The 27,634-nt window shown below is 38.1% G+C and overlaps 3 protein-coding genes across 10 annotated transcripts in view; all 3 read left to right on the top strand.

Moving 5' to 3' along the window:
* Positions 1–27,634, top strand: part of hoxa3a (homeobox A3a) — a 32,099-nt gene that overhangs the window by 2,373 nt on the left and 2,092 nt on the right. The window contains exons 2-5 of one of the 7 annotated variants that reach the window (XM_048992657.1): positions 6,863–6,965; positions 20,716–20,763; positions 22,150–22,210; positions 25,867–26,442. In XM_048992657.1, the coding sequence (XP_048848614.1) occupies positions 25,983–26,442 (460 nt within the window). In that variant the 5' untranslated portion in view covers positions 6,863–6,965; positions 20,716–20,763; positions 22,150–22,210; positions 25,867–25,982. Of the gene's footprint in view, positions 1–6,862; positions 6,966–20,020; positions 20,764–20,798; positions 21,083–21,376; positions 22,211–23,209; positions 23,822–25,866; positions 26,443–27,634 lie in introns of those variants that run through there. The other 6 variants (XM_048992658.1, XM_048992656.1, XM_048992654.1 and 3 more) reach the window with 6 other exon arrangements.
* On the top strand, positions 1,634–6,240 carry hoxa5a (homeobox A5a). Of its 2 annotated transcripts, XM_048992670.1 has the most exons (3): positions 1,634–4,359; positions 4,495–4,658; positions 5,305–6,240. In XM_048992670.1, exons 1-3 carry the CDS (start codon positions 4,106–4,108, stop codon positions 5,553–5,555), a joined length of 669 nt encoding a protein of 222 aa, XP_048848627.1. In that variant the 5' UTR covers positions 1,634–4,105; the 3' UTR covers positions 5,556–6,240. The 2 variants fall into 2 exon arrangements, with proteins under 2 accessions (XP_048848627.1, XP_048848626.1); XM_048992669.1 differs by having other exon boundaries at positions 1,634–4,658.
* Positions 6,978–15,451, top strand: hoxa4a (homeobox A4a). Its single transcript, XM_048992672.1, has 2 exons — positions 6,978–14,141; positions 14,559–15,451. Exons 1-2 carry the CDS (start codon positions 13,733–13,735, stop codon positions 14,879–14,881), a joined length of 732 nt encoding a protein of 243 aa, XP_048848629.1. The 5' UTR covers positions 6,978–13,732; the 3' UTR covers positions 14,882–15,451.

Here is a 27,634-nt window from a genome sequence, read left to right as displayed (position 1 = left end):
ACTAAATACTAATCAGATATGAAACCAAAGCGCTATGGCAATGCAGAAGGGATGGGGCTAAAGGTATGAACGAATGATAGCTAGTAATAAACAGCTAAACTTGTAATAAAAAGCAGGAAAAAAAAACTGGCTCCGAAAAGACCGCCGCCTGTAAATCCGCCCAGGGTCCTAAGGACCTAGTATTCAAATCAGAGGCATTAGGTTGACCAGGCGGCCAGCTTTCTCTTTGGTTGACCAGGCGGCCAGCTTTCTCTTTGGTTGACCAGGTTGCCAGCTTACTTAGGAGCGGAGCCTGCATTCAACTACCATGAAAAAAAACTAAATACTAATCAGATATGAAACCAAAGCGCAAGGTATGAAAGAATGATAGCTAGTAATAAACAGCTAAACTTGTAATAAAAAGCAGGCTCCGAAAAGACAGCCCACTGTGAACGCTCAGAGTCCTAAGGACCTAGGATTCAACTGACCTAGTATTTTGCCGAGCTGGGCCTCTCCAAACGCTAGCACCGTGCAAAACCCTTGCAGCACCGTGCAAAACCCTTGCAGCACCGTGCAAAACCCTTGCAGCACCGTGGAAGACTCTGGGGGGGGGGGACGCTCAGAGTCCTAAGGACCTAGGATTCAACTGACCTAGTATTTTGCCGAGCTGGGCCTCTCCAAACGCTAGCACCGTGCAAAACCCTTGCAGCACCGTGCAAAACCCTTGCAGCACCGTGGAAGACTCTGGGGGGGATTTAGCTCTTTACATAGAAGGTAAACATTGTGCTCTGAAATATCCAGAATGTTGCAAAATAGCAGCGAAATGTTTTTGTTTTGAAATGGGCTGGGGTGTTTGTATCCATTTAGTTTCGTTCTTTGCATTCCCCGTACACGTGATAGCTTTATGGCAGTGATTACTCTGGGCGCCTGCCTGTCTGGGTGGTCGGCTTCTTTTATCTTTTGTCAGTGACCAAATGGTGAGCTAGCAAGAGGTACTAAAAATAGCTTTACAGCAGGGAAGGACCAGGCACAGTTACTGAGCAGAAAACGGTCAAACGGTGGCAAAAAGCAACCAAATATATATTGGCATGCCCTTTTTATTTTCTTTTAATAAATTGTTTTTTAGAAGGCAGCATATTTTATACAACAAATTATGCATTTTGCATGACAAATTGCAGTTCAGAGTGTTTTCGAGGCTTTGGAATAAACAATTACCCAGATGTCGGGAAAGCCCATTGAAATGAATGGGAAGCGAGAGGCATAAGGCACTTTGAGGGGCTTGCGCAGTTACTTGGAGCGTTATAAAAACAAACCATTTGAATATGTTTGCTCTAAAGAGATCCAAATTCATAAAAAAGTAGAAGTCATTACATTTAATTTTAATTTTTTTTTTTTACGTTGATTTAACAATAAATATTGTAATTGCCGCTAGGTGTCGCACTTACTTTGACCGGCTTTCCACGGTCTATGTCGACATCCAGTGGTCAAAAAAAAGCATTACATTACACATAAGGGATGACTTTTTGCAGTAAAGACGACATTTTTTGTATTCGCAAATTTAAAAAAAAAATATTAATAAAACTATTAAAATAGGGCCACGAGGACCCTAGCAGAATCATAGGATGGTGAAATTTGAGGATCTAAAGTGTTAAGAAGATAGATAGACAAACAAAAAATAGACAACAGAGGAAAATGATATGTATTGTGTATTTGTTTAAGTTTTACATGATACAATAACAAAACAGTATGCAGAACAGTACAGTTCAATACGTCGGTATGGACATATATAAATGTACAGGCGTACAATGGGATATACACATCTATATATAACTAGTAAAAAATGACTGTTTAACAGTCCGTTTTTCGTTTCAGTCTGATAGATTTGATTTGACCCCAAGACAGTTGACGTAGACTGGAAAGTATGCTGTAATGTAAAAATGCGTTTAGAGTGTTTTGTCTTCAGTCTTTTCATTGGAGGTACAGTTTTTTGTATTGTAATTTTGGATTTAGATTTCAGAACAATTAAAACCTTCCATGATTTATGTTTGTGGGCACAAATAAACATTTTGCAACCCGCTTTAGTTTTTACATAATTGTTTTGTACCGGATTTTGTCTCGTTTACTATTCTACTGGTTACTGCCAAACCAGCCGATCAATTTTGCTTCTTTCGCATTTGTTTATTTAATTTACGATGGTACGTTAACACAATACCATCCACCAATACAAATATCATAACGACTAAGCAAACGATTAAGAAAGATTTCTTAAGAATAAATTCATATTTGTACACTGTTCTGCTCTCTATGTCACAATCTAATGGCCTTAAACACATTTATTTCAAATGTAAAGCATTCCCTTGTCACCCACGAGCATAACTTACAATATTCCAGGAATACAAATAATACACGCCGACACTTTAACAAGCGATCTGATGTATGAACTCTTTGTAGAAAATGAACGTCACAGACAACCATATACTAGGGTGTAGATTTCAACGTCGCTAAATCCGCAATAAAACATAAACTGAACAAATGAAAGGACTGCGATCTCTTCCGTCTTATATCTCAATTTAATGCAGTATTTTTTTAGAATAAGATATAGTCGCATTTTAATTCTAATCTATTAAGAATAACATTTCTACTACTTCCTGCACCAAGATTATAAATACCCCTAATAAAAATTACGCAAAACGGCAACACAATGAATAGTTGCTGCTGTAGTTGATGCAGGTATAACGGACATGAAATGTCCAATGTTTACGATTAAACTTAACAGTATCTTTAATGTCCCGTTATATTTTAATAAAATTAGGTTTCTCGGAGAAATATTGTTTTGGAAACAGGAAAAACGAACCGTTTCACACATCAAAAACAAAATCCAACATACACTCCATTTGTAAGCATTACTAAATCATAGCAATGAGTGAACCCAACGATTAAATGCAAACGTAACTGGCACACTTTCCTGAGACTCCGAAATAGTGGCGATTGCCTTTGCTTTAGGTTTCTATATTTTCTTACTTCTATTGTTCCATATTTTCTTACGTTGTTAATATCGAACCCAGCAATATAAAGTCAGGTTAGGTTTAAGCATTTCTGATATTGTAATGCTGCTGAAATATTCTTTCATAAGCACCGACACTCGTTTACTGGCAATTCAGTACAGAGACGTAACCGTTTCATCGTAAATAATTGAACAACCCGAAATAAGTGTAGTTTAGTAAAATCCCATGCTTAATTTGAAAGATTTTCTTTAGATACCGGAGTTAGAATAGTGCTACGAATTTTATACTAAAATGCATACAAAGAAAATAATGCATTTTAAAAATATTTAATTAGCCATTTTGAAGTCATGTACGTTGCAAACATTTTCGCGTATTGAAAGTTAAAATGTATAAATCATGAAATATACCAGACTCGACGGTAATAGACGAGGACTTTGCTTATGTCTGCTTTATGCTGTTAGTCTAAGTTAAATTTATTCATTTATTTTACATTTTTATATTTAACGACGCACAAAGGTTCCAAGCTTAAATACTTAAATAAATTGATCAATTTTGTTTTCAAACTATACAGAATATTCTAGGTTTCTTGACGAGGCATTCAGTGGTTTTATATTCATTGCGCCTACGAAATTTTACTGAGTTTACTGTTTATTTCGCCTTTTGCGCCGTCTGAATGTGTCTGGCAGTAGAAATGAAAGGAGATGCTCTAACCTTTATGTGACCCCGGTCTTCACTCGCGTTAAGCAACGGCTACAGTTTCTCTATAGTTCCAGGGGGTGGCGCACGACGATAAGCGTAGCCGAAAGTCGGGATCTGGGCGCTCCTGCGAAGCGCGCGCCCCCGCAAGCATCCACCCAGCTTTCCTATTTGTGAACGAGTTTACCTCTGGAGGTCATCAAGGAGGATTTACGACTGGACAACAAAAGCACGTGATTCTAAGTCGTACCCCATATTTGGATGCCTACGTAGGAGGGAATCAAGTACATGTCCCAGTCATTTCCATAATTCATCATAAATTGTGCAGGGGTGCTATAGACGCACAAAACCATCAAGAGCCACAAATCAAGCACACACATATTATTTGCTCAAAATAATAACAACAATATAATTATTGTCAACAAATGAGCTCTTATTTTGTGAATTCATTCTGCGGTCGCTATCCTAATGGCGCGGAGTACCAGTTACATAATTATGGAGATCACAGCTCAGCCAACGAGCAATACAGGGATTCAACGAACATGCATTCCAGCAGGTACGGCTATGGCTACAATGGGATGGACCTCAGTGTCGGGCGTTCGACCACCAGCCACTTTGGTGCAAGTGTTCGGGCTCCAGGCTACACACCTAGTGCGACAGCCGCATCTGCTGAGACCAGGTACAATCAGGCAGCGACGGCGTCTCACTCGCCTCCACCTGACCCGATACCGTGCTCCTCTGTCGCAAGTTCTCCTGTCAGCGAAAGTCACCGCGCTGTTAAAAACTCCATTGTAAACCCCGCCACTTCCTCTAGTTCAAACAACAGCTGTACGCTGTTGAGCCGAGACGGTGTTTCCAAGGCGTCCGCCTCAGAAGAGGACAAGCCGGCGGGAAGCGCTCAGACAACTTCACAAAACGTCACGGAGACTGCCCAACCCCAGATATACCCATGGATGCGAAAACTACATATAAGTCACGGTAATTCTTATTTCTTTTGGTGTATGTTCCTTGCTGTTCCTTAGCTTGACCGTGTTTCTGTATTTCAGTGCCTATATAAAGCACATACCGCCTGAAAGCTAAACGAATTTGCCTAACTGGTGTAGAGCTAAGGCTACTGGCCGGATATATGGCTGCTTTTTCAGTCGCACCGATCCGACCGTTTAAATTTTATTTTTCCGTAATGATTTCGTTTTTGTCTAGAATGCGTAAATACCATTTTCGCAAAAATGTTATATGATGCGATATGAGGATAGTAATTACATTTCGAAAGGGAATCATTTTTTGCAAATAAGGGTCTATTAATAGTATTATCCTTCACTTACAAAATACATGTGAGAGTCGCATTGATTTTTTTCTAAAGATAACGATCGTGAAAATTTTTATGTTTTATAATTCCTTTATATCCCCCTACTACCAATTGCATTGATAATGTTCCGTTTTCTTTCCTATTGATTTTTAAACATTCTTTTTATTGTTTCCAATATTTAAAGTTGCCGTTATATTATACATAATAATTAGTAGTAATAATAATAATAATAGTGCAAGGGCAATACTAATTTGAAAGTCATTCTGAGCATGTTTGATTGTTTTATTTAAGTAGTAATGATGGAATATTGTATGACAGACAGCTTGGCCGGACCTGAAGGGAAACGAGCGAGAACAGCCTACACGCGCTACCAGACTTTAGAACTGGAGAAGGAGTTCCACTTCAATAGGTACCTGACCCGTAGACGGCGGATTGAAATCGCACACGCCCTTTGTCTCTCTGAGAGGCAAATTAAAATATGGTTTCAGAATCGGAGGATGAAATGGAAAAAAGACAATAAGCTGAAAAGCATGAGTATGGCGGCAGCGGGAGGCGGGTATCGTCCATAATTTTTTTTGAGCACTCCAAAAAGTACTGACAGAAGAAGGGAACATTTCCCCTGCAGCACGAGAGAGACTTCCCATGAGCTGTTCTGGGGCCGACAGCACCCGTGTCACTCATTTTTAGCCATTTCTTTTTTATTTGGCCGTGTTAGTGCTTCGAGTGAGTAGAACTGCTTCCTGTAAAACTTTGTTTGGTAATTGTGTAAACAAATGGGAGTATATGTTTAACTTATTTGCTGTTTTAATAAAGAAGTGAATCGTAAAATCGTAAAGCCCGTTTAGTTGCCCGCAGAAGTTGTGTGTTGCACTCTAACTGAACAAGTGAAGAATTAATGAATAACTGTGTTATGCTCGTGCGTGTTTGTGTTTGTTTAATGTATTGCTCTAAGCTGTCAAAGAGACGGTTGTTTTCTCTGTAATCACAAAATACTACCTACCTTGTACTGTAAATGTTATGTGTTGTGAATACGTGACTGAGCTACGGTTCCGACCCAGTCTGTCATAGCTGTGCCTTTGTATCCTTTCCCTCACAAAGACGTGTTCCGGGCGTAGCGAGTTGGATGTGTTTGACAGAAGGTCCTTAGTGGGCTTGCCGTCTGACTGTAAGGCCCAGTTGTGATCATTTTGTAAATGTTTTAAGAATGACTGGAAATAAAATCAAGGATGATAATAAACTTTATATTGCAACATCTTCATGCGCTACATTGTGTTATTCATTCAAATGACACGCTTGTTAGAAATTAAAATGTTTAGAAACTTCAGAAAGTAGCCTACTATGTACTATACATTCGTCGTTGTATGTGTACTTTTCTGCGCACTCTGAAACGTTTTGGCGAAAGGTCTGTGATATGGTCTCTACATTTTAAATAGCTGAAAATGTTTTCCTTTTAGTTTTAGCAACTTTTAAGATATTTTTGTATCACGCTGTGTAAAATTCAACAGGCTAAAATTTGTTAGAATTTACGGTACTCACCCGCGTGCTTGAAGCTTAAATAGTCCATACAATAAGCTGCACACGAGGGCTTCTGCGTCCCTTCTCTTGCTTCTCACTCCCTGAAAATCTATTTAAGTTTGGAGCTATAAACTTTATTATCCCAGTTCCGGCTGCACGACATTTGGGTGCCAAATGAATGGGGGTTTTGTCTATGAATCGGAAAATCATCCACAGCACAGAAAGATAGGCTTACTGGCTATAAACGGTCACGTGGTGCCATTAAAGTAAGTTTTATGGTTTTGGGGAGTTGACATCCAACAGTATATTGCACATAACATATAATAGTACTGACGCAGGGCTTCATTTGACTCTCTTGCAGGCTGTAAGTGTTCCATGTCCATTATAGTCGCTCTTCCTTTCAGAGTTGTGTACAATGGAGGAAGCACAGGCCAAGTTCTTGAAGACTGTCGATTCCGCTAAAGGTAAGTTTTACTTCAGTTCTACTTGGTGTTTGTGCCACTGTTGCCGTGGGCCGACCAGGCCATCCTAACGACCCTTACAAAAGGCGTGCGAGGGCGCCTAACGTGCACCCACGATTACTTAATTTGCTGATTTGACGACAGTAATCTTCGCAATATTGGCGCTGGCAGATGTTGAACATGTTATCAATGCAGAGAGATGGGTGGGTGCCCTCATGGATATTTAATTGCTTCCTTTCCAGTACGTCTTGTTTTCTCAAATTGCAGTTGAAGCGCAGATGGGGGGAACATGACGTTTTCAGAATTTCGTAATAAAAACCTGTCGGATAAGTTGGGTTGAATTTATAGAAATATTTTATAATGGCGGGGTAATGATTCGTAAATCCACTGTTTGAGAATATCTACTAGTGTGAGTACTGATCGGTAAGACTCAAACACAGTAAGCAGAGAGTATCCATGAGCTGGCAATGGCTGCCCATGATATACCCTTAGAATCATGTGTCTCTTCACAACTCGGTGCAATTGCGAAGGTTTTATGATGCCATAAAGATAACAGCTTAACTAGCGCGAGATCGCATGCCTTTGATGGGGAAAACCCTTTGATCTGTAGCATTGGATGGTTTCTTCGGTTGTAAAGTTCAGAGGACACCTGAAAGTGTCACTCAAACTAAAACTGAAGAGAAAATCGATTCTATTGCGTTACACATTGCAGACTACTTGCATTGTGTTGTGCTGGGTATGATGTAGCCACAATTAGGCATTTTAATTGTAGTTGTCACGTTAGCGGCTTGGTATTTGAATATAGAAATAACATTATTATAACACTGCTGAAACACTGTCCGAATTTTTATAACTGTCAATTGTATATACACAGTCAAAATCTACCGTTTTCTGTAAAAGTTTAAGTGCATCCTATCTATCTATCTATCTATCTATCTATCTATCTATCTATCTATCTATCTATCTATCTATCTATCTATCTATCTATCTATCTATCTATCTATCTATCTATACACAATCAACAAAAATTACAAGTGCATTTATGCAACACTATACTTACATTAATCCTGGAATGATTGAATCTATCTATCTATCACATGCATTGTTTCCCCATTTCCCACCACACGATTTAACACAATTGTATTGGATAATACGTAATATTTCATAGGCTGCCATTCTACATTGACTCCCCAATGAAGTACTTTGGTACATTTCTCAAAAAATCTTCATTAGGTGCACAAATCCTGCGCCATCACAGCGTTCGCGTATTTCACACCACGGTTTGCGCTTGAGCTTTTCAGTCACAGATTTCGTCACGGCAACACGTTATTTTAGTTATCCCGTTAAGGACAATAAAATTGAATAGTATGCAGTTTTTACTTCTCACATTATCGTGTAAGATGAAAATGCGATCGAATAATAATAGTAATAAAATAGACACATACTATATTTTAATGTGTATGGAATTTGTAGTCTTGCAGAAATGCGATTTGTATGTGATTTGATTTGATTTGTATGTGATTTTATAGATAAAAGCAGAGAAGTATAGCAAAGCCTTTTGAATGTAACTAGTGTTCCCGAAAGACTACGAACTAAATGGAATATTTAATGGATATATTTTGATTCCAATATATTTTTCTCACATTCATTTTTAACAAGTCTGTTAGAGTGTTCCAAGTTATCATGCACTTAAAAGCTATGAGTAATATATCTATTTTGCCACCAGAACATTTGCTCGTATGTTTTATCGTTTCATTCTCGATCTTATATGATGCTGGGTTCGCTGTCCATGCAGCAAACGATTCCTTTATGCATAGTTTATTCAGATCATCACATTTCAGAATTCCACTTAAACCTGTTAGCAGAACTCCTTGATACCAACTTGCTTTTATGTTGCCTATTAAAACAAGATCACGGATGCTTGCGTTTTAAGCGACTGAATCAAACTAGAATCCATTGACGCTGTTTAGCCTCGCTGAAAACTGGCATTTAGTATACGGGAAGAAAAATTAACACGTCACATCTCGCAGTTCACAGCGAGGTCACAAATAGCAGTAAGATAAATCTGCACAGCCTTAGAGCCACCAGCAGAGTCCGCTTTAGGCCAAGTTCACCGTCATCAGCTTGCGCTGCAACAAACTGAACCGGAAATTAGTTGAGTGCTTTGATATTAAAAACACGTGAGGCCACACAATATTTGATTTACTTAGTTTTGTGGCCCTACTTGACACTTTTTGTATTCCACAGGTAGCTTATTGCTGTAATTATACTGTATAGCCTGAAGTTGATAAAAACTGCCCCCAAATCTGCAAATGTTTAAATTCAGGCCAGGCGTAAACTGCTTAATGATTGGCGTTATAATTCTGCTGATACCACTAGCCATTTTCATCCACCGCAGACACAGTTGGGCTGCTAGCCATGGCGCGATGCTGGGGCGGATGGGCGTGAGGAAAAATGGGGGTCAAAAGTTTACGCGCTGGACAAGTCCTGGTCATCTGTTCAGCCAAGGCTTGATGCCAGCGTTATAATAGCGATCTTGACTCCCAGCACAAAAGATAAAATAGCTTTGAATTACACATGTATCACGGTGGACTCCAGGTGAACCCGGGAGACGCAGTAACCCGGGGTTATGAACCGCGGGGTGTGAGGCTCCCTCACTGGCTTGTACCAGCTGGTAATCTTTGCATTTTATTAAGGTATTAATTACATTTGCTTTGGAATTAAAAACATTTACAGCTGGATTGTGAGCAATAATATGTCAGAATAAACACATAGAAAATGCTAAAGGACAAATGTGAATGTTACAATAGTATCTTGCTAAAATATTCGAAAACACGTTAGTTTTGTGGTCTGCTTATTATTTTTTTCTACAACGCAAGTACGAACTTCAAATACACAAATGCACAATAATACATTTCGAATCTCGTGAAAATTCACTGCGTGGAAGCGTAACATTAAGTTAAACGTGGTTTTCTTTGAGGTCATATGGTAACGAACGTTATTAATTAAGTTGGAAAAGCTGATTTTTCTTCTGTGATCGGATTGAAAAGATTCCATGAAATTCCATAAAATCATTTTTTTTCTCATCCATATTGATCTGTAACAGAAATCGAACCGGGGCTGTATTTTCTTTTCCAGAATAACCTATAAACACGTATATTAAATGCCCAAGTATAGGGAAACGGCATCTATTTGCCTAAGATCATGTTGATTGTCCGTAATAATTTGTTGTTTGTTGTGTGGGCTTAGGAGCGCGTGTACATCCTTGGAATGGTGACAGAAGCTACGGAAATCCTATTTTTTTCCTGAACGAAACAATTATACATCAGAATTATATAATCAATTCCTGAAGCTAAACAAAATGAGATTTTACGATTTGATTTGAAGTCAGTTAATTGCGCCCTGCCGAAATTAAGGCGAGTCTTACATTATTTCAACTATATATTATTAAAATGAAATATTTCTATAGATCTTCTGTGAAGATGTAAAATACATAGTTTAAAACGAAATAAACTTGCTCCAGTTTGCCCAGATTTGACCGAAACGAATACATTTTCATTTTTGTTTTGTTTGAAGAATTAACTACGCTGAAATAAATTTTTAAAAATGGCAACGATTTAGAGATTATGAAAAACAAAGAAATGCCGTTGTAAGAAGTGTAACTTAATTTGGTGATAAATCCAACTATAAACAATTACGTATATGGGTTTTTCTCGAATAATCGAGCAGTTTTTGGATTGCTATGCATATTATGGTTGACGTTTTTGAGGATATTGTCTCCGAACTGACCTGGATCATTTTAAACACAGTAAATTTATTTAAATATACTCTTAATTAATAACTTTGCTGATATAATAATGATTGAACTGTGATCAATTAAAGTAACATTACAATAATTTCTCATTAGAGTTGATATTATTTAATACTATTCAAGTCAAGTATTACTCAGTTTAGCTTTTCTTAAACCATATAAGATATGGTTATGGTTTTCAAATAAACAAATTTTTTATGCTTCCCAACTTAAAAAGGTGTTTTCCATTTCATTAATTGTTCGTACTGCATGATTTCATCCCGGCCATTTCACTAAAGTTATACATCAAAGAACATATGAATATTAGGACGCAATATTACATTAAAGTAAAATATTACGATAACTAATGACGTGGGCCTTTATATGTACCTCAGTATGTAAAGGAGATTCTCTTTAGAGGGCGAACTTACAATTTCATGCCTGTTTTATAACGAAGAACAAGTCTTAAGTCGTTATAATCTTAAAACACAACCGAACATATGCATGGCTACATTTATTGGGATTGTAGTTTTCGTTTTTCTTTAAACATGTAGAGTTCTACACTAAGGTCTTGATCAATGGATACTTAAAGTATATAAACATAAAGATACAGGATAAGCGCTTTTCGAGAAGCTCGTCAAGACTTCCCTTGTAAGAACTGTACTATAATCAGGGCAAAGCCAATTAAAATAAGGTGGGCACGTGTGTATGAGTACGTGTAATGTTTTTTGCACATAGCCTATCCATAATATTTAGAATTCCAAGTGCTTAATATAATTGCAGAGTAATAGTTACTCAAGATTTATGGTCTATCGTAAATAACAGCATTCGGCACTAAATCCAAACCGTAAAACAAACATGTGAATGCGTACTGTGCTATTTTGTAAATTCTCATGCACTGCACAAATGGCGGCATTTATTTGATGCTGCAGACGTTAATTCCGCTTTTTGGGTATTTTCTTTTTCATTCTGAAGAAAGACCTGGCATATTCATACGAAAGGATATAAATGTCTTTGAAATCACAACTTCATGAGTTGTAAAGGCGTTTCGTCATTTTTTTTGTCTTTTTGAGAGCAACTGGGTGCTGACCCCTGCCCATCGCTTCGTTATCTCCCCTCATAGACCCTGGAAAGCGAAGTCCAAGTCTGGGGTGAATTTCAGGTCACTGCGTCTAACAAATATGAAAATGGCCTCCTGAAGGACACGCCTTGTTGTTTAACAAAGACTGTCAATGTCCAAGATTAATAAGACAAAATGGGGATGGTGTCACTTTTCGGTCAGTATTAAGTTAGAGACGATCTGCTTGTTTAAGGGGACACAGAACCCAATTTTTGATTTTCCTGAGGCTTGCCGGTGGTCACAGTGCTCGCTTCGCGTGAGCACTGCTGCCTATCTTCCGTAGCAGCATGTTTGACAGTCGAATGGAAGACAGTCAAATGGGAGCAGGTCATGAAAAGGATGGAGAGGACACACTGTATCACGTAAGGGAACTTGGAAAATCGAGATTTTATAACTCAGTTAATTTTCTTAATGAGACTGTCCTAAAACACCGTTGTTACCTTTGAGTCAGTGCAGTCAGAGAGTAACATACGTGATATATAGTGACGATGTTGCTGAAAGTTCTACGTATGGGATTTTCAGAGACTGTAGCATACAGCCTGCTCTGTCTTAAAATTACCGTAAATCACAGAGAGAAGCAAAAAACATATACCTCGACATTAGTTTGCAGGCTTCCAACCACTGCATCCAAAAAAGGCTATCTCGTCGGGTTCAGTACTGGATGGAACGAAGATTAACGAAACCAATCCACACCACACATCTTAAATACCTTTATATGTGTGGGTTTGTTATATAGGTCGAATTACCGGAACAATAATATGATTTAGTGTAACATATCACTTTCTTGAATTGTAGTATGGACGAAGGTGTGTTCATTCTCAAATATGTTTCACGATTTAAATCTGCTCAAAGGGCACTAATAAGAGTTGCGCGTCACACCACTTGAATTCAAGTAAACGACCTTAACTTTACATATTTCAAAAACCTTAGAAAACGTTTATTTTGTCTTTGTTTTTTCCTGTCGTGTACTGGAAACAGTAACCTTGATTTTACTGTTAGTTTTTCATTCCTAAAGTAGGCGAAATCTTTCTTATTCCTGTTATCTTGTTCTACCCAACGCAATACACGTAGATTTAAGAAATTGGTTAACTGAAGAGTATATATATGAAATTGTTTTCAACAGGCGAACTCGGAATGTATTAAAGAGTCACCGGGCGGTTTTACGTAAGAAACGTAACTCTGGTAAACTGACAATATATATACAATTAATTGAGTGGAAATAATTTTATATGTGCATAATATAGGTTTACCTTGAGTGCCTTTAAAACAATTGTCATGGAATTTCCATTGATTTATTTATGTCACGGCAATATTACAGGTTCGTATTGTAAGGATTTTTGCTTCGTCTTCTTAAAACTCACCTTTGTTAACACCGAAAAGGTGTTTATCAATTTCGTGTGCAGCTGCTACATGCTATATTACTTCAAATAAAGGATTCAAATTATTTAATTATTGGATTTGACCAAAATGAGAAAGCATTGGTTTGATGTTTTTTTCCTGATACTATGTGACATTGGTTGCAGTTATGTTACAATGCATACCAATACAACAGTGATTTTCAAGCTAAGAGAACGTAATATAGCACAAAACATACTGAAAACATCTTTCATCATTGCATTTGCCTTACATTTTGGTATAATTAGTAACATGCAAAGGTGGACTGTCTAGTCTTTTCGTTGTGTTCATAGCTAATTTCTATTGGTGTCTCTTTACACGATGCCCACTGGAGATTCAGTGATTGGTGGATTGTCTCACGTGATCTTCCAACTTTGTACATTTGACAGGAGTAGGAGGGTTTTTTGTTGAGATCAGAAAAACGAAAGCACGATAAAAATTAGCAATATTGCACTTCACAAATTAATGACCATGAGTTCATATTTGATAAACTCAAACTACATGGAACCATCTTTTCCTCCATGCGAGGAATATCAGCAGAATGGATACCTTCCTGCCCCTTCTGAATACTACGAACGGCCGAAAGATCCAGGCTTCTCTAATCACGATGAGGCAACCTACCAGCGGTCAAACTACACGGAATCAAACTACGACTTCAATGCCACTTCGACTGGACTGGACGGCTTTGCCGAAGGTGGTCATGTTCAGACCCAGTCCGGTCGTCAGAATTCGGATCCCCTGCGGATTCCGAGCAGTGAAGGTGCCGTAGCCATTACCAAGGATTCTAGTCTCTCCAACGACACATTTACGCACATACAGAAGGCGAAAGAACCCGTGGTGTACCCTTGGATGAAAAAGGTGCACGTTAACACCGGTAAGTTAATGTCGTGGTTTATGCTGAATCCGTCGTCAGTCATGCATTCGAACGTGCTAACAATCACTGTAGCAATGAGCCCAACATTCGGGTTATTTACGAGCACCAAACTGTTAGGTCAACAATTAACGACCCTCATAAATTTTATTGCTCTGTTCCACTGTCTGGGCCATGTGCTTGTGATTCTTTGTTTCCCAAACTATCTCTCTTGGTTGAACAGTCGCCAAGGCGCAATAAACCACCAGTTTTGTTAATTATTTAAATATCTTATGCACACGCATAGTTCAGACTGTTCGGCAGTGTAGCCTCCTGCGCGATCCGCGCGTTTTAGCTCAGCACACACATGTGAAATGTATTTAATGGATGGCACTAAAAGTATTCTAGCAGTAACACCTGTCTGCTTTTGCTTGTGTTTAGTGAATTCCAGTTTCACTGGGGAAGTGCCCAAGAGGTCCCGCACCGCCTACACCCGACAGCAAGCTCTAGAGCTTGAGAAAGAATTCCATTTCAATCGTTACTTAACTAGACGCCGACGTGTGGAAATAGCACACACAATGTGCCTGTCGGAACGGCAGGTAAAGATCTGGTTTCAGAATCGAAGGATGAAGTGGAAGAAAGACCATAAACTGCCAAATACTAAGGTCCGTTCTGCCAGCTCAACGGCTGGACACCAACAAATCAAAACACCCACTCGTCAACAGCAACAGCTTGTCCCAGCGCCCTGTACAGCGAGCTTATAGTAACCGAATGAGAGAGAACCATTGACCAAACAGATTGAGGAGGCGAATGCAGAATTTGGACATACATTGAAGAATGTGACATTAATTCTGAAGTGATGACCACTTGCCTATTCTCACTGTCCGTGTTTGAATTATTAATAGCTAAGAGCGCGGGTTTGAGAGTATTTCGCAAAATATATTTGAAATTCCGAAAAGACTGAAAGGGCGCAGAAGTCTCCATCTGGTGTCTTGACCGTCATTTTGTGTAGATTGAGATATACTCTTGAAAATAGATAGCTTAACTGTTTTAAGGGTAAATTTTCTGTCACGTCCAGGTGACTGACCTATGTATATAGAACGAACCCTCCCAGACGTACATTATGTATGTTTGGTGAAGATAATAGCTCTTTAGTGCTATTGGAAAGTCGTTTTCTGTGTTTAGGCCTATTCGTGAGTGTAAGTTTTGTGAAGCAGTGATTTGAACTGTGTTCATTACTGTGACGTTATATCAGTTTTTTGGATAATAAAATAAGTGTTATAGTCTATGCAAGGCACAATAGAAGTTAAATAAAATATGTTTATATGTCCAGACTTTCTGGTCTGATGTCTTTTTTTCGTGTCCAGTTGACTTTATCGCTAACTGTTATGTGTTTTGTAATCTTGGCGACTGGATTTAACTATTAACGCTCTGGTTTGAAAATAAAACAGCTAAATGAAATAAGCTATGGCATGTATGCTAACACGCTGCGATGTCCAGAATAAGCTGACCACGTAAAGGTAGTATGGACATAATTTACGTTTCTGTAAGAACGGTGACAAGCTACCTGACAGATGTCTGATCCTGTGTCTCAGTATTATTTATTTGCTATGTACGTGTATGCATGCATGTATGTATGTATTCAGTCATTATTGTTTGCAAGACAATAACCAATAAATAAACATCAACTGAATTTTGAATGAAATAAAACAAATGTTAATTAGCGTGGCAGCCATCAACGCCCAGAATACGATACATATAAATAGCCTCGATGTTCATGAAGGACTGGTCAAGCAACATTTTAAATATAGTTTGCCATGAGGTAATATTATTCAATGTTCGGCAATAATACTGTGCTTTCGCTTGTTTCTAAACTGTTTTATTGCGACATTTCAGTTTAATCCTTTTAAAATAATATTTACCTTGACTCCTGCTAAGGAAGACTAATGGATATTGTCTAAACAATAAATAGTAATAAAATGGCTTTGTATCGTTTGGTTCCTGTTTTCACGAAGCACATATGTTAAAGTATAATTATTAACGATTCGGCTTCAGAAATTCCTTGGAGCTCAGCAGCGAAAGGCGTCCCGATTCGGTTAGTCGCTGACGTCGAATTCCTCAATTTTTTGAGCGTAATTATACTTATTACAGCTTAACTCTTAAATTTTATTTCTTATACACAGACCACTTATGTAATTAATCTCTAAGGCTAAATAATCAGGTGCTGTTAAATGTTTATTACTTGATTGTGGTTGGAGTCGCAGTATCAGCCACCAGCCCATCTCACCGAGTGGGAGACGGGGACCGTACCTGTTTCATCTGTACGAATCTCGGGTTCATCGAAAGGCCAGAGTTTTTGTCCAATTATCGAGTTGAAAGGCTGCATGACCCCTGACCTTTTTACACAATGTCCAGACCTACCCCGCTCTGGGCATAAACGACAGGAAAAATGTGTGAATGCATTTATTTTTAATTATGCAAACTGTGAAATGTATTTGTTTGAAAATAGGTACATTGAAATCAGTGAAAAAGCAAAATCTGTGCGGAAATAAAATGGATATTTACGACAAAACGATCTATTTCCATCAATAGGGGTAAGAGAACGATTTAATATTCCATAGATTTTAATAATATTACAGCAAATGAGGAAAAAAAGAAACATAATTGATTTTAAATGGAACTTCTAAGTTTTGATAGATGCCAGTAAAGCTAGCCTATCTACCACGGCTATACATTACTTGTAATTCAGCCGAGATATAACGTCCATCTGTGAGACTATTGCGTAAAAGTTTTATGACGATGCGTAAAGTTATAAGACTTCAGGTTTCACATCAGGCTTAAACAATAAGCAAGACTCACCTGTTCCAATGTATCGATATTCCAGGAAGGCGGAGCTTCTACCCATCGCCTGATTTCAATTATTCTGAGAAATCTCAATATCTCGAATGCGAATGTTCCGTTATTTTACAGAATATGATTAAATTTATCAAAGATACAGACAAAGGTCACCCTTATCTTCTTGTGCTAAAATTTTAATCTACTCCTTCACGTGACTCATTAAATAATTAATACCCGTGTTCTGAAATAGATTCGAAGTCGCCGGTATTTTCACTTCATGTGGTCTTCTGCGATGGGAGATTCGCGTTCCCTACTCTGATGATCTGGAATGGGAGAGGAAAACGGCATTGCTGTGTGAGTGTATTACCTATCAGATTATTTTCATTAAATTATATGGTTTCTGTTAGCTATTCAACCTTTCCCATTAAACTTTGATAATGATCAGCAAATTTTACTGTTTTAAGTTTGACGCATCGATGCTGCTTTATAATTTATTTCCCATACATTCAGTTCTGGGTGTGCTGGAAATGAAAGTCGCAGAGAAACTGAAGTTTCTAATTCTAGCTCTAGGCACGTGTTTTAACGGTTCAAAGCAAAATGAAGCAAGGTTGCAAAACACCTGAATGATTTGGGGAAACGGTAGCATTATTGTTTTAATGCATGCTTCAGCAATAGCTAATGGTACAAGTGAGGTTTAAATGTCAGCCTTGATAACTACCAAAAAAAAAAGAAAAAAAAAAACGCGCGCACACACACACAAAACGAAAAGGATGGAAGGATTTAAAAAAAACGCGCTTGGCACAGAACTTGACAAGCATCCAACATTAGGATTCTTTAAGTTGCATTACAGGGCGCAGATGATCTTTAAATTCAAATGGAGGGTAAAGTTGTCCTGAGGCTTTGCATTTTAATAGTAGCTGAAATCAGATACGCATGCTTCTTAAAACTTCATCCGTAAAAACTGTAATAAGAAATGGTCATTATTATTATTATTATTTTTATTATTATTATTAGTATTTTTATTATTATTTTAAAGTACCGCTAGCAACAATGGGTAGCCTAATTTTTGTAATCGGCAGATATTTTATATTCTATACAGATAGGCAATATCAATATGGCTTTTAAATGTAGACTTAGTGGAACAGAATTTTACGGTCCTACATTAAATCTGAGCATTTAGAATATTTTTTACATGTTTGATGATATAAATGATTAAAATGACATTGGTTTTTAGCCATGTTATTCCAATATATGCCCGTATACATGTAAACCTAATGTGTTCTAATGAAGTCTTGAAAAACGTAATCAAAAGCAATTCGAAATAAAATGTCTTTGTCGTTAACATTATAAACAGTTATTTGTGGTTTTGTGCAGTTCTGCACTTAAGCGAGCTGGTTTTGTGAACAAACCCACCAGATGCCAAATGGCAACTGCGTGGTAAGCAAGGCGACCTGGAGAAGAAAAGGTTCAGTAGTGGTCTTGTTAAACATTTACAGGGCTTCTACACGCGAAGCTGGCTATAAATCAACACCATGCAAATGGAGGAACAAATATCAACATATCAACCTTACATTTATTGCGGTGTTCGTAATAGATAGCGTGTTTTGTCTTTCATGATCATAGCAATAGTTTTAGTAACGCGAAAATGTACGCTCCCTAATTTGCTTACCTCAATCTCTGGAATCAATTAACACTGATTCAACTTATTTTAATACTCCGATTGGAAATGAAACCGGCATAAGTTCACTTCCGAGATAGCGAGTTTAATATCACCAAAAAATATTATAATACACTAATAATGCAAAGTTACATACAGAAAAGAACAGTCATGTACCTTAAAGTTTAGAAAAAAGTTTTAGAACGACTTCAGATACATAGTACTCCTAATTAACATTCAAAAGCAATAAAAATGTTCTGAAATGAGTTCATTGTAGCTGTCGAAGATCCCATTCACCGTCCTGATGGTTGATGTAAACATACAGTTATCTTCAGATGAGTGCGTCGGTAACCTTAGCTTTGCTTTTATAGCTCTGAATGTCAACATTGTGGGAAGATATGTACAAACGTCTGGCGCGTGTCCAAAGAAATGGCGTCCACGCTGTCCTTTCTTCCTTCACATGAGACTTATTTATTTGCAACTAATCAAAATGTTAACATAATATACCGAGAAAATGAACTTTAATAATCCAACATTTCTTTCTTTTCTTTCCGTCATACAACGACCAGCTAATGTTCCGGGGGGGTCAAACCTAAGATGCAGAAATAAAATCGTTTGAGATCGCACTTTTCTTCGTCCACAAAAAAAGTGACGCTTTAGAATAATATCCAGACACAGCAGTCCACGTGCCCATGTGATTTGATAGTGTTGTATCTCAGGCCAGAAAACGGGTACTTCAAAATGAAGATTATATTTTCTTTCTTTTATAAACAGGTGGTCCTACGCAGGTCAGTCGACACGCCATTTTTTACCATCACGGTCATTTTATCCAAACGCCGCACGTGGAGACTGTTTAGAATAGTCATAAATACAAATTAAACATATATCGATTCTTTAGTGTGCTAACTGTCCACACGTGCATTTTTACAAAAATAAATAAATTATGGGTCGTCCTGTGAGACTTATAGAACTTTACACTTACTCTTGCTTAGAGTCTGTGAAGACAAAGGCTGTTGAGCATGAGAGTATGAGTGTAATGTGGCTGGTGTCCGGTTAAATGATTTATCATCCTAGTAAGCTTTCCCAGTCGAGCGCTGAGCTGCGAGGCCACCCCATGTTGGCGGAAACAAGCGGCAAACTGAGTTGGGAACGTTTGATTTAGTACCCACTTTCCGTCCAATGTTAGTACCTGGTCTGCTTTATGATCACAAATGTATCAAATTTATGTCGCGTAAACATCAACACTGTATCTCATTTACGGTCAATAATAATTTAATAGCACTGAATGTGTTTGATCAAAAATGAAACGTTACTGTAATTTTTATTGACCTCATAAGTTCTTATAATTACCATTTGAGTCGTCGGGTAATATCTTGTCTGAATCTGAGTTCTAGTTACAAAGCCACAATCTGTGCAAGAGTGTATGTTCGTTTTAAACTGGTTTCCGGTACCTATTCACGCCGTGCTTCAGTAACGTAACCGCACTGTAGCGTACGGGAGGGGGAGCGCACGCTGCACAATGAACCTATAAAACAGGCGACTGGAGTGGCGAATGATCCTCATAGCACACATTAGGGGCTTCCTCGAGGAAAAAAAGACGCTTCACATCGTCCAAATTGTAACACCGCCACGAGAATCATTTCCCGCAATTCATAACAATACTTTCCCCGTTATAGAAACACAGTCCAAATGTGTTTCACTTGAAGCATCGAAGAAACATGTCTATCGACTAATATGTGATGTATACCTGAATGAGAAGGTTTATTGATACGAATAAATTACTTGATTCCATTTGAAATTACAAGGAGCTGCTTCGTTTAAATGTATTTCTTCTTTGCGTTTTTCTGACTCAATTAATTTATGTTTTAATGAGTCACAGATTCAAATAAAAGGGTCTAAGTTGACGTAGCACCACGTGAGTGAGCGCATAATACGGCGCATTATTGTGCCAGTAAGATCGGAGACCCGGTTTGGCTATGCGATGCTGATTACACGGTTCCCATTTTCTGTTTGGAGTCGGGGCTTCATGCACTTTACTTGAGAAGGGGCTCCTTTTTTTTGGATGCTATATCATCGCTCTCACGGATGGATATGTTTTTCTAGGCGGAGAGAGAAAGACCCCTGCTTTGGGAGGATGGATTTTATTTTGAGGTATTTCCGTTGATTGTTCATTACTGTCGTGAGTTATTGCTGTTCAAGGCAAAGGTTAGTAATGAAGCTCAATGCTCGCCGAAAAAAACGGCGTAATCAACAATACCATTGCGCTCAGATACCGTGGAGTTTTTTTTTTTATGAAAATCCTAAGGACTGTTGCCATTGCGGTCTCTTAGATAACAATGCCGGCTACCCAATTATTTAATATTTTTTCTTCAGTCATATATGTGGATTTGTATACACGAGAAACGAAATGGCACGGCTGCATCCCACTATAACGATTTCCGCTCACGGTCAATTCTTTCATCATATAAATGTATGTATATAATTCTTCTTTTTATAGGCCTTAGCATTAAGCATTTTTGTTTCCGCTCAAAGCAGAGTTGCAGCTTTGTGAGTTAATGAATTGGTCTATTAAACTAATCCATAGTTTAACTGTGACGACATAAAGAACGAGCTATAACGGTTAAAATTAACTGTTTGTTTAAGATACGGGTATGAAGAATATATATATATATATATATATATATATATATATATATATATATATATATATATATATATATATATATATATACACGCACACACAAACATCATATGCATATTGGATCAGTGGATCAGCTCTTTAACATACAGGTGTGCAAAAGGTGGAATAAATCAAGTAATATAACAAAAAAAGAAGTTCGGGAAAATATAGCGAAGGATAATGCTGTTCCGCTTCCAAAATGAGGATATAATGTAATACAGAGTGCAATCCAAGAGCGGCTCGGCCGCGAGGAGGTCACGGCATTCGCCGTGATTTATGTCTCTGGGACTTGGGACAGCCGATGCTGCGAGAACCATTCACAAAGCCGACTAATGACCGTTCGATCCACAAATGATCCCTAAAACTTATTACATTTATTATTATTATTATTATTATTAGCATCATCGTTATTATTATTGAATAAATACAAGTATGCTATCTTGTCGTTTTATACCTATTGAAAATAGTTACTCTTTTAAATTGTAACTGATCCTAATTGATCACAAACGTGTTTGATGTGAACGCATTTTAAGATGTAACAAATATAGTCAAATTAAGGGTAAACTTTGCCCTAACCTGCTTTCGAAAAATTTGATTTTCGTTCAGGCAGAATTAGCAACTGCTAGTAATAATAACTGGACATTTTGTTTCAAAAACTTTATTCCTCTGTACTGCGCCAATGAAAGCAGTAATGATTCGCGATTATCAACATTAAATCAAGCATCCCCTGCTGAATTCATGCTACGTTTTAACTCCATTAAACGAGTCAACTAATAAACCAAAATATTCGTATCACCTGTCCGTTTTTTCAAGGCGTCATGCGATTTTTACATACTATGTATCATTGTTTCCTACAGATTTCTTCCTAAATAAAGCTTTTACGATTTGTGACCTTGCAAAGAAGCTTCCTGCCATTTGGTAAGTGTAAATTATTTTTTAATTAACAACTAACCGTTGCTGCTAATTTTATCAAGAAATTGGAATGATGGGAATATGTCGCTACCTACCCTGTTAATGGTGCTTTGGTTGCCGCTTTTCTTTGTAGCATAATTTGTCACATTTAGGTTACTGCATGGGGGGAAATCACACCTCCAGACACGACAGCAGCTTTCAAAAAACACTGATCAGCAATAAACTAAGCAGCAACAACTGGTGCAAGAACAACAAGCTGGATTTATTAAAATATACACCAAATGATCTTTGAGTCGAGCTTGGAGTACAAGCCCGTGAAACCACCCACTCTCTTGATCCGTTCCAGTGACATTTAACCCGGCACTTAGCGCGGCAGTAAAGAAAAACCTGAATCATCACTTAAATAACACAAAGCAGTAAGTGATTATTCCCAACGTCTTCAGTTAAAATGCTACTACACCGCTCGCTAAAATGCTCACGTGTGGATTTTTGTCGCCTTCTCCCCACCTACGTCGTCCGTTATTCTTTTTGTGCAGCGATTACTTCTTCGCTGGGAGCCCCGAGCTCCTCTAAGTTCTATTTTCGACGTGTTTACTGCTGTGATGCATGAAGCCATAAATCTTACGTTTGGCTACGGACGACACAAAGGCTTTCGTATGCAGAGGAGTCCCAGCTCGCAGCCTCCCTGTTTCTCGCCTTCTTCTGATTTTCCCTTTGGAGGTGCAACTTTTCCGTTTTTTGCCACTTTGCACTCAACGGGGGTCTTGCATACCAGCCGTTTGGTAGCCATTCTTAATCAGAAATGTTTCATAAATTAGCTTTGCTCCTTCCCCACTGTTATAGAGAAGAACAGGAATAAAACTAAACAAATTCAGAAAGTAAAGGCGCATTTTACTCGTTTTCACGTAAAATGTATTTTTAGCATAAACTAAATAAAATCAGAAAATAATGAAAGCAAAAAAAAAATTGCGTTATTAATGAAATGTAACAGACAATTGATTGCGAGTATATTAAGACTTACAAAAAATCTCGTTCAAAGATTTTAACAAAGATCCTTTACATTTTAAAAATTGCGTTAAATCGCCTAGATACATTTGGAAGAGTGGTGCTATTGGAAAAACCTTTTAAATTAGCCACTATTAGATGGAATTGGTAGAAAACATTCGGCCTTGTGTGGATTTAAGGCACCACTTCATTTGCATAATTTTTCTTGTCTATGGTGACGCTGTGTTTCGGGGGAGTTCACTGGCTTCTGCATAGTACTTCTGCAATGAGACACACTTCAGTACAGCCCTCGCTACATTTAATATCAGTATGAAACATGGGCATTTCTTCAGCATGCGATAACTGCAGCCGTCGGAGCTGATAGCGCTTATCGCCTTGACCAAGATTCGCTCGTCTTCCTAATCTCGGTTTACCGATCCACGCCAAGAAAGGGATTTCGTTTTTACCGGCGTAGACATTCGGGTCTTCCTCTTTTTGTTGATGACTCCGGCAAGTGCACGCGCTGCCTGCTGGTACCCCTCGTTAAACTTCCCATGGACTACCGTTCAATCGATTTTGTCACTGAATGAGAAAATACTGTGTTGTGCTCTGCATTTGTCGTCAGAGGATAAGGTAAGCAGGCCAGAAATAGGCTATCGGTTGTAAATGGCGGAGTTTATGTCCTGGTGATTTATGACCGTATGACTTAAATCTAGGTTCAAGAAGAGTTCACAAGCTTGCTCTTCCTCTCGTGTAGGACCTGATATGCGAATGTTCAAACTACTCATATACAAACGCTTTTTTTGTAAGCTTTAGAGCATTTTTCTGCCTGTAGTTTGAACGCTAGAAAATTGCTTGCGGCTATTTATAGTCGCTACATTTTTAAGCGTTTCCCTTTAACACATTTCAAAATTCACTGTTTAGCTTGCTGTGCAGTTGATTTTTAACATTTCGTTAGTTGTTAAAAATAGATCTTTCATTTCTAAGTTTTTTTTAATAGTTGTTTTCGTCGTTTTATCCTTTTATTGTTATTTTGTAACTTTATTTGATAGTTAACATAGATATTTAGTACAATCATCTTTGTTTGGGTTCAAGTTTTGTTCAATGTATTTAACTTAACTGTTGTGTTTCTTTTTTTTCCCTGCACGCTGATCCCTTTTTTTATTCCAGCAATACTGGTTTGACTGAGAGAATCCTCGTGCAGGGACATGTAAAATACCCCCAAACCATTCCAAGGTTTCCGCTAACAGAAATTTTGTCTCAGTTTTATGCAATTTTACAGAGTGGGGTAAATTACTAAATTAATCAACTCAATTGCATATTCTGAAGCATTTCTGACTTTCTTGTTATCTATTTTAAATATGTCAAGGAATCACTGAGCTTCATTCTATCTCGGCTAGCTTTTTCAGTTTAACATGCAATGCACTCTGCAAGAGCACAGCTAACGGGCGCTTCGGAACATTGTTCGGTCATAAGTAGGCAATTAATTGCTTAGGTGTTTCATTACTGCCTCATTAAAAGAATTTATTTCATTACAACCTCGTCAAATTAGTTCAACTTTATATGCAGAGAGGCAAGTTAAGTATTAAACACTTGTGGAAAATGTATAGATATTAGACGCCCTAAAATATTTTAATAGTATAATTTTATAAATTGTAATTGTAGACTGCCCTTATGTGTAGTAATGTTTTACGCCTTTTGCTAATTTTTACTTACAAAAAACTTGCGCATTGTTATTATATTGAAGCTATTGTTGCAGCAGTACTCAAGTTAATTTGTATACGGTTTTTATTCCTTGTGGCTACGTTGCATACGGCTATACGCCTTGGTTTGTTTAGCAAGCTACTTGCATTCCCGAGTAAGGCTCGCTATCACAGAATACATCCATGGCCGCTGTCTGCGGTGTCTTGTCTCGGCCCACTGACCCCCATACATCAACCTAAGACGGCCTCGCGGACAGCAACCCATTATTGTGGGGTTGGAAGAAAAGTTCAAGACGTGGTCATGGAGATGAGCGCTCGGGTTTTCAGGTTCCTTAAGGTCTTCAATTCATCTTTGTTTTACACATTCGAAGGTAGAGAATGCATTTGTTGCGGGTTTTTTTTTTTTTGTTGTTGTTTTGTTTTTGATGGAGCGAATACGGACCTGTGGAGGCTACAGCTAGAGGTTTCATTTGAAGATTTTAGAGCGCTACGTAATCTGTGCATTTGTTGCCCCAACAAAAACATCAACGCTAATATTACTACTACTACTACTAATAATAATAATAATAATAATAAACAAGAAGCTTTGGTTTTGAAGTGTAATGGGCTATGAAAGATAAGCCAGGTAAAAGGGCGCTTACTATTTTAAAGGAAGGCAGTCATCCTCACTTTATAATGATTGCGCGAATATATTTATTATATTTATATAATGAAATGCGCGTGTCATATCGTTAAGTTGTACTGTCATTGGAATAGCTAAGAATTTTCAAACGTTACTTAATAACCGCATGAACACGCGATGTGTTGTGAGCCCACGCTAGCCCCTGTGCTGTAAGTGTACCTTTAGGCTAAACTGTGATTGCTTCAGAAATGTCCTACATATTTCTCTCTATAGTCTCTCGTGTCAGCCGGGTATTGAAAAGTAAGATGGATCGACACCATTTCTCCATCTCACCGTGCTTCTTGTAACCCTAGGTCTACCCGAGGAGGCCATTGGCGGAACGGCGTCACGTGACACCGGGTGCCAATGTTAGTCTACAAGGGTGTCAAGACCCTGTCAGTTTCTGAAATAAATATTGGGAAACGGCGAAATGCAAAAGGCGACCTACTACGACAGCTCTGCAATATACAGTGGCTACCCATATCAAGGAGCAAATGGTTTCAGTTATAATGCCAATCAGCAGCAATATCCCCCATCCTCTCATGTGGAAAGTGACTACCATCGACCTGCCTGCTCAATGCTGTCCCCCAGCGGCGCTGTCCCTCTGCAGAAGTCCAGTGAACTCGCAGAGAGCTGTGTGCGGAGTAATACAGCCCAGACCGGTCAGCCGCCTGTCATCCCTGACAACAGTCAACAGCAGGCCCCCATCACGGCGCCGCCGCCACCGTCTCCAGTTTCTCCGACCGAAAACTCCAGCAACAACTCCAGTCTCCCCACCACCAAGAATGCCACACATGGATCACCCACCACTGCATCCCGGAAGCAGATTTTCCCATGGATGAAGGAGTCACGCCAGAACGCTAAACAAAAAAACAATACTTCCAGTTCAGGTACTTTACTTGAAGTTCGAATAAGTTAATGTTTTTTTGCAAGCTAACAGTCAGTTTTCATATGAATAATACCTGATAAATAGATAAGCATAGCCAAATGTTGTTCGCAAGGTCAAACATTCATTTGCTTACTTTACTTGCTTATAAGCGGCAGACGTAGCTTATGTTAAAAACGTAGCTTATGTTAGTTTCGTCCTTCCTTTACCCCTAATGTCCTCACGTTCGGTTAGTGTTTATTTGTTTATTCGTAATGATCAGTGCTTAGTTAAGGTTAACTTTGGTAGGTGATTCTTTGATGTTAAAATTCACAGTTGTTGAAACACCACGCCCCCGAAATAAAATAACTAAATAGCTATTTCTGTTTGTAACCGTAGGTTTTGTATTGGGTGCGGTGTTATCATACCGAAACCTGATTGCTTTTATAATAAGAAAGGTTTCCGTGTAAAGTATAGGTGGGGCTGAAAAAGAGACCTGCAACTACTAACACCGTCTGACTGAACATCATCTACAAAACTAAGGGCGTTTCTGTCTAGTAGGGTCATGCTAATTCATAATACAGTTAAAACTACTATAGGCTGAGAATGCAGCAACAACAACCACCACCACCACCACCACAACAACAATAATAATAATAATAATAATAATTCATATATTAAAATAACGCAACCTAAAAGGAAACGCACTATAGTCGTGTTTAAACATTTCGGTTAGATTACTGGAATGTTTTTCATTAGTTTTTTTATGCTGTATCTGTATATCTGTAATATTTTATTTTCGTCCAACATTTTCAGAAACATAGGCGTTCTGCAGTTATATCTAAAACGAGAATGTTCGATGTAAAATCCTTAAAAAGACCTAATTGGTTAATGTCATACTTAATTCACCAGCTATCTTGACTTTTTACAAAATATTATAATTATAATTATTATATTCATCATCAATAATAATAACAACAATAATAATGAGTTGTGCAGGTTTACTGACGTAAATTTCATAATATCGTGATGATAATCGATACGTATGTCATAATGTATATACTCCTGTTGATAATAGTTATATAGTGACATATGATAGCGAGTTTACTCCCACCTCAGCGGGTAAACCTGTAAGTCTACCGGCGTTGCTATCAGGTGACTGCAGCGAAAGCGACGCAAACTATATGCGAATTATTCACACAAACGTGCACGCATGC

This window comes from Brienomyrus brachyistius, chromosome 23, assembly GCF_023856365.1.
Source record: "Brienomyrus brachyistius isolate T26 chromosome 23, BBRACH_0.4, whole genome shotgun sequence".
Classification (NCBI taxonomy): Eukaryota; Metazoa; Chordata; class Actinopteri; order Osteoglossiformes; family Mormyridae; genus Brienomyrus; species Brienomyrus brachyistius.
Note: the sequence above shows the minus strand (reverse complement) of the source record. Positions and strands in the feature narration are given on the sequence as shown.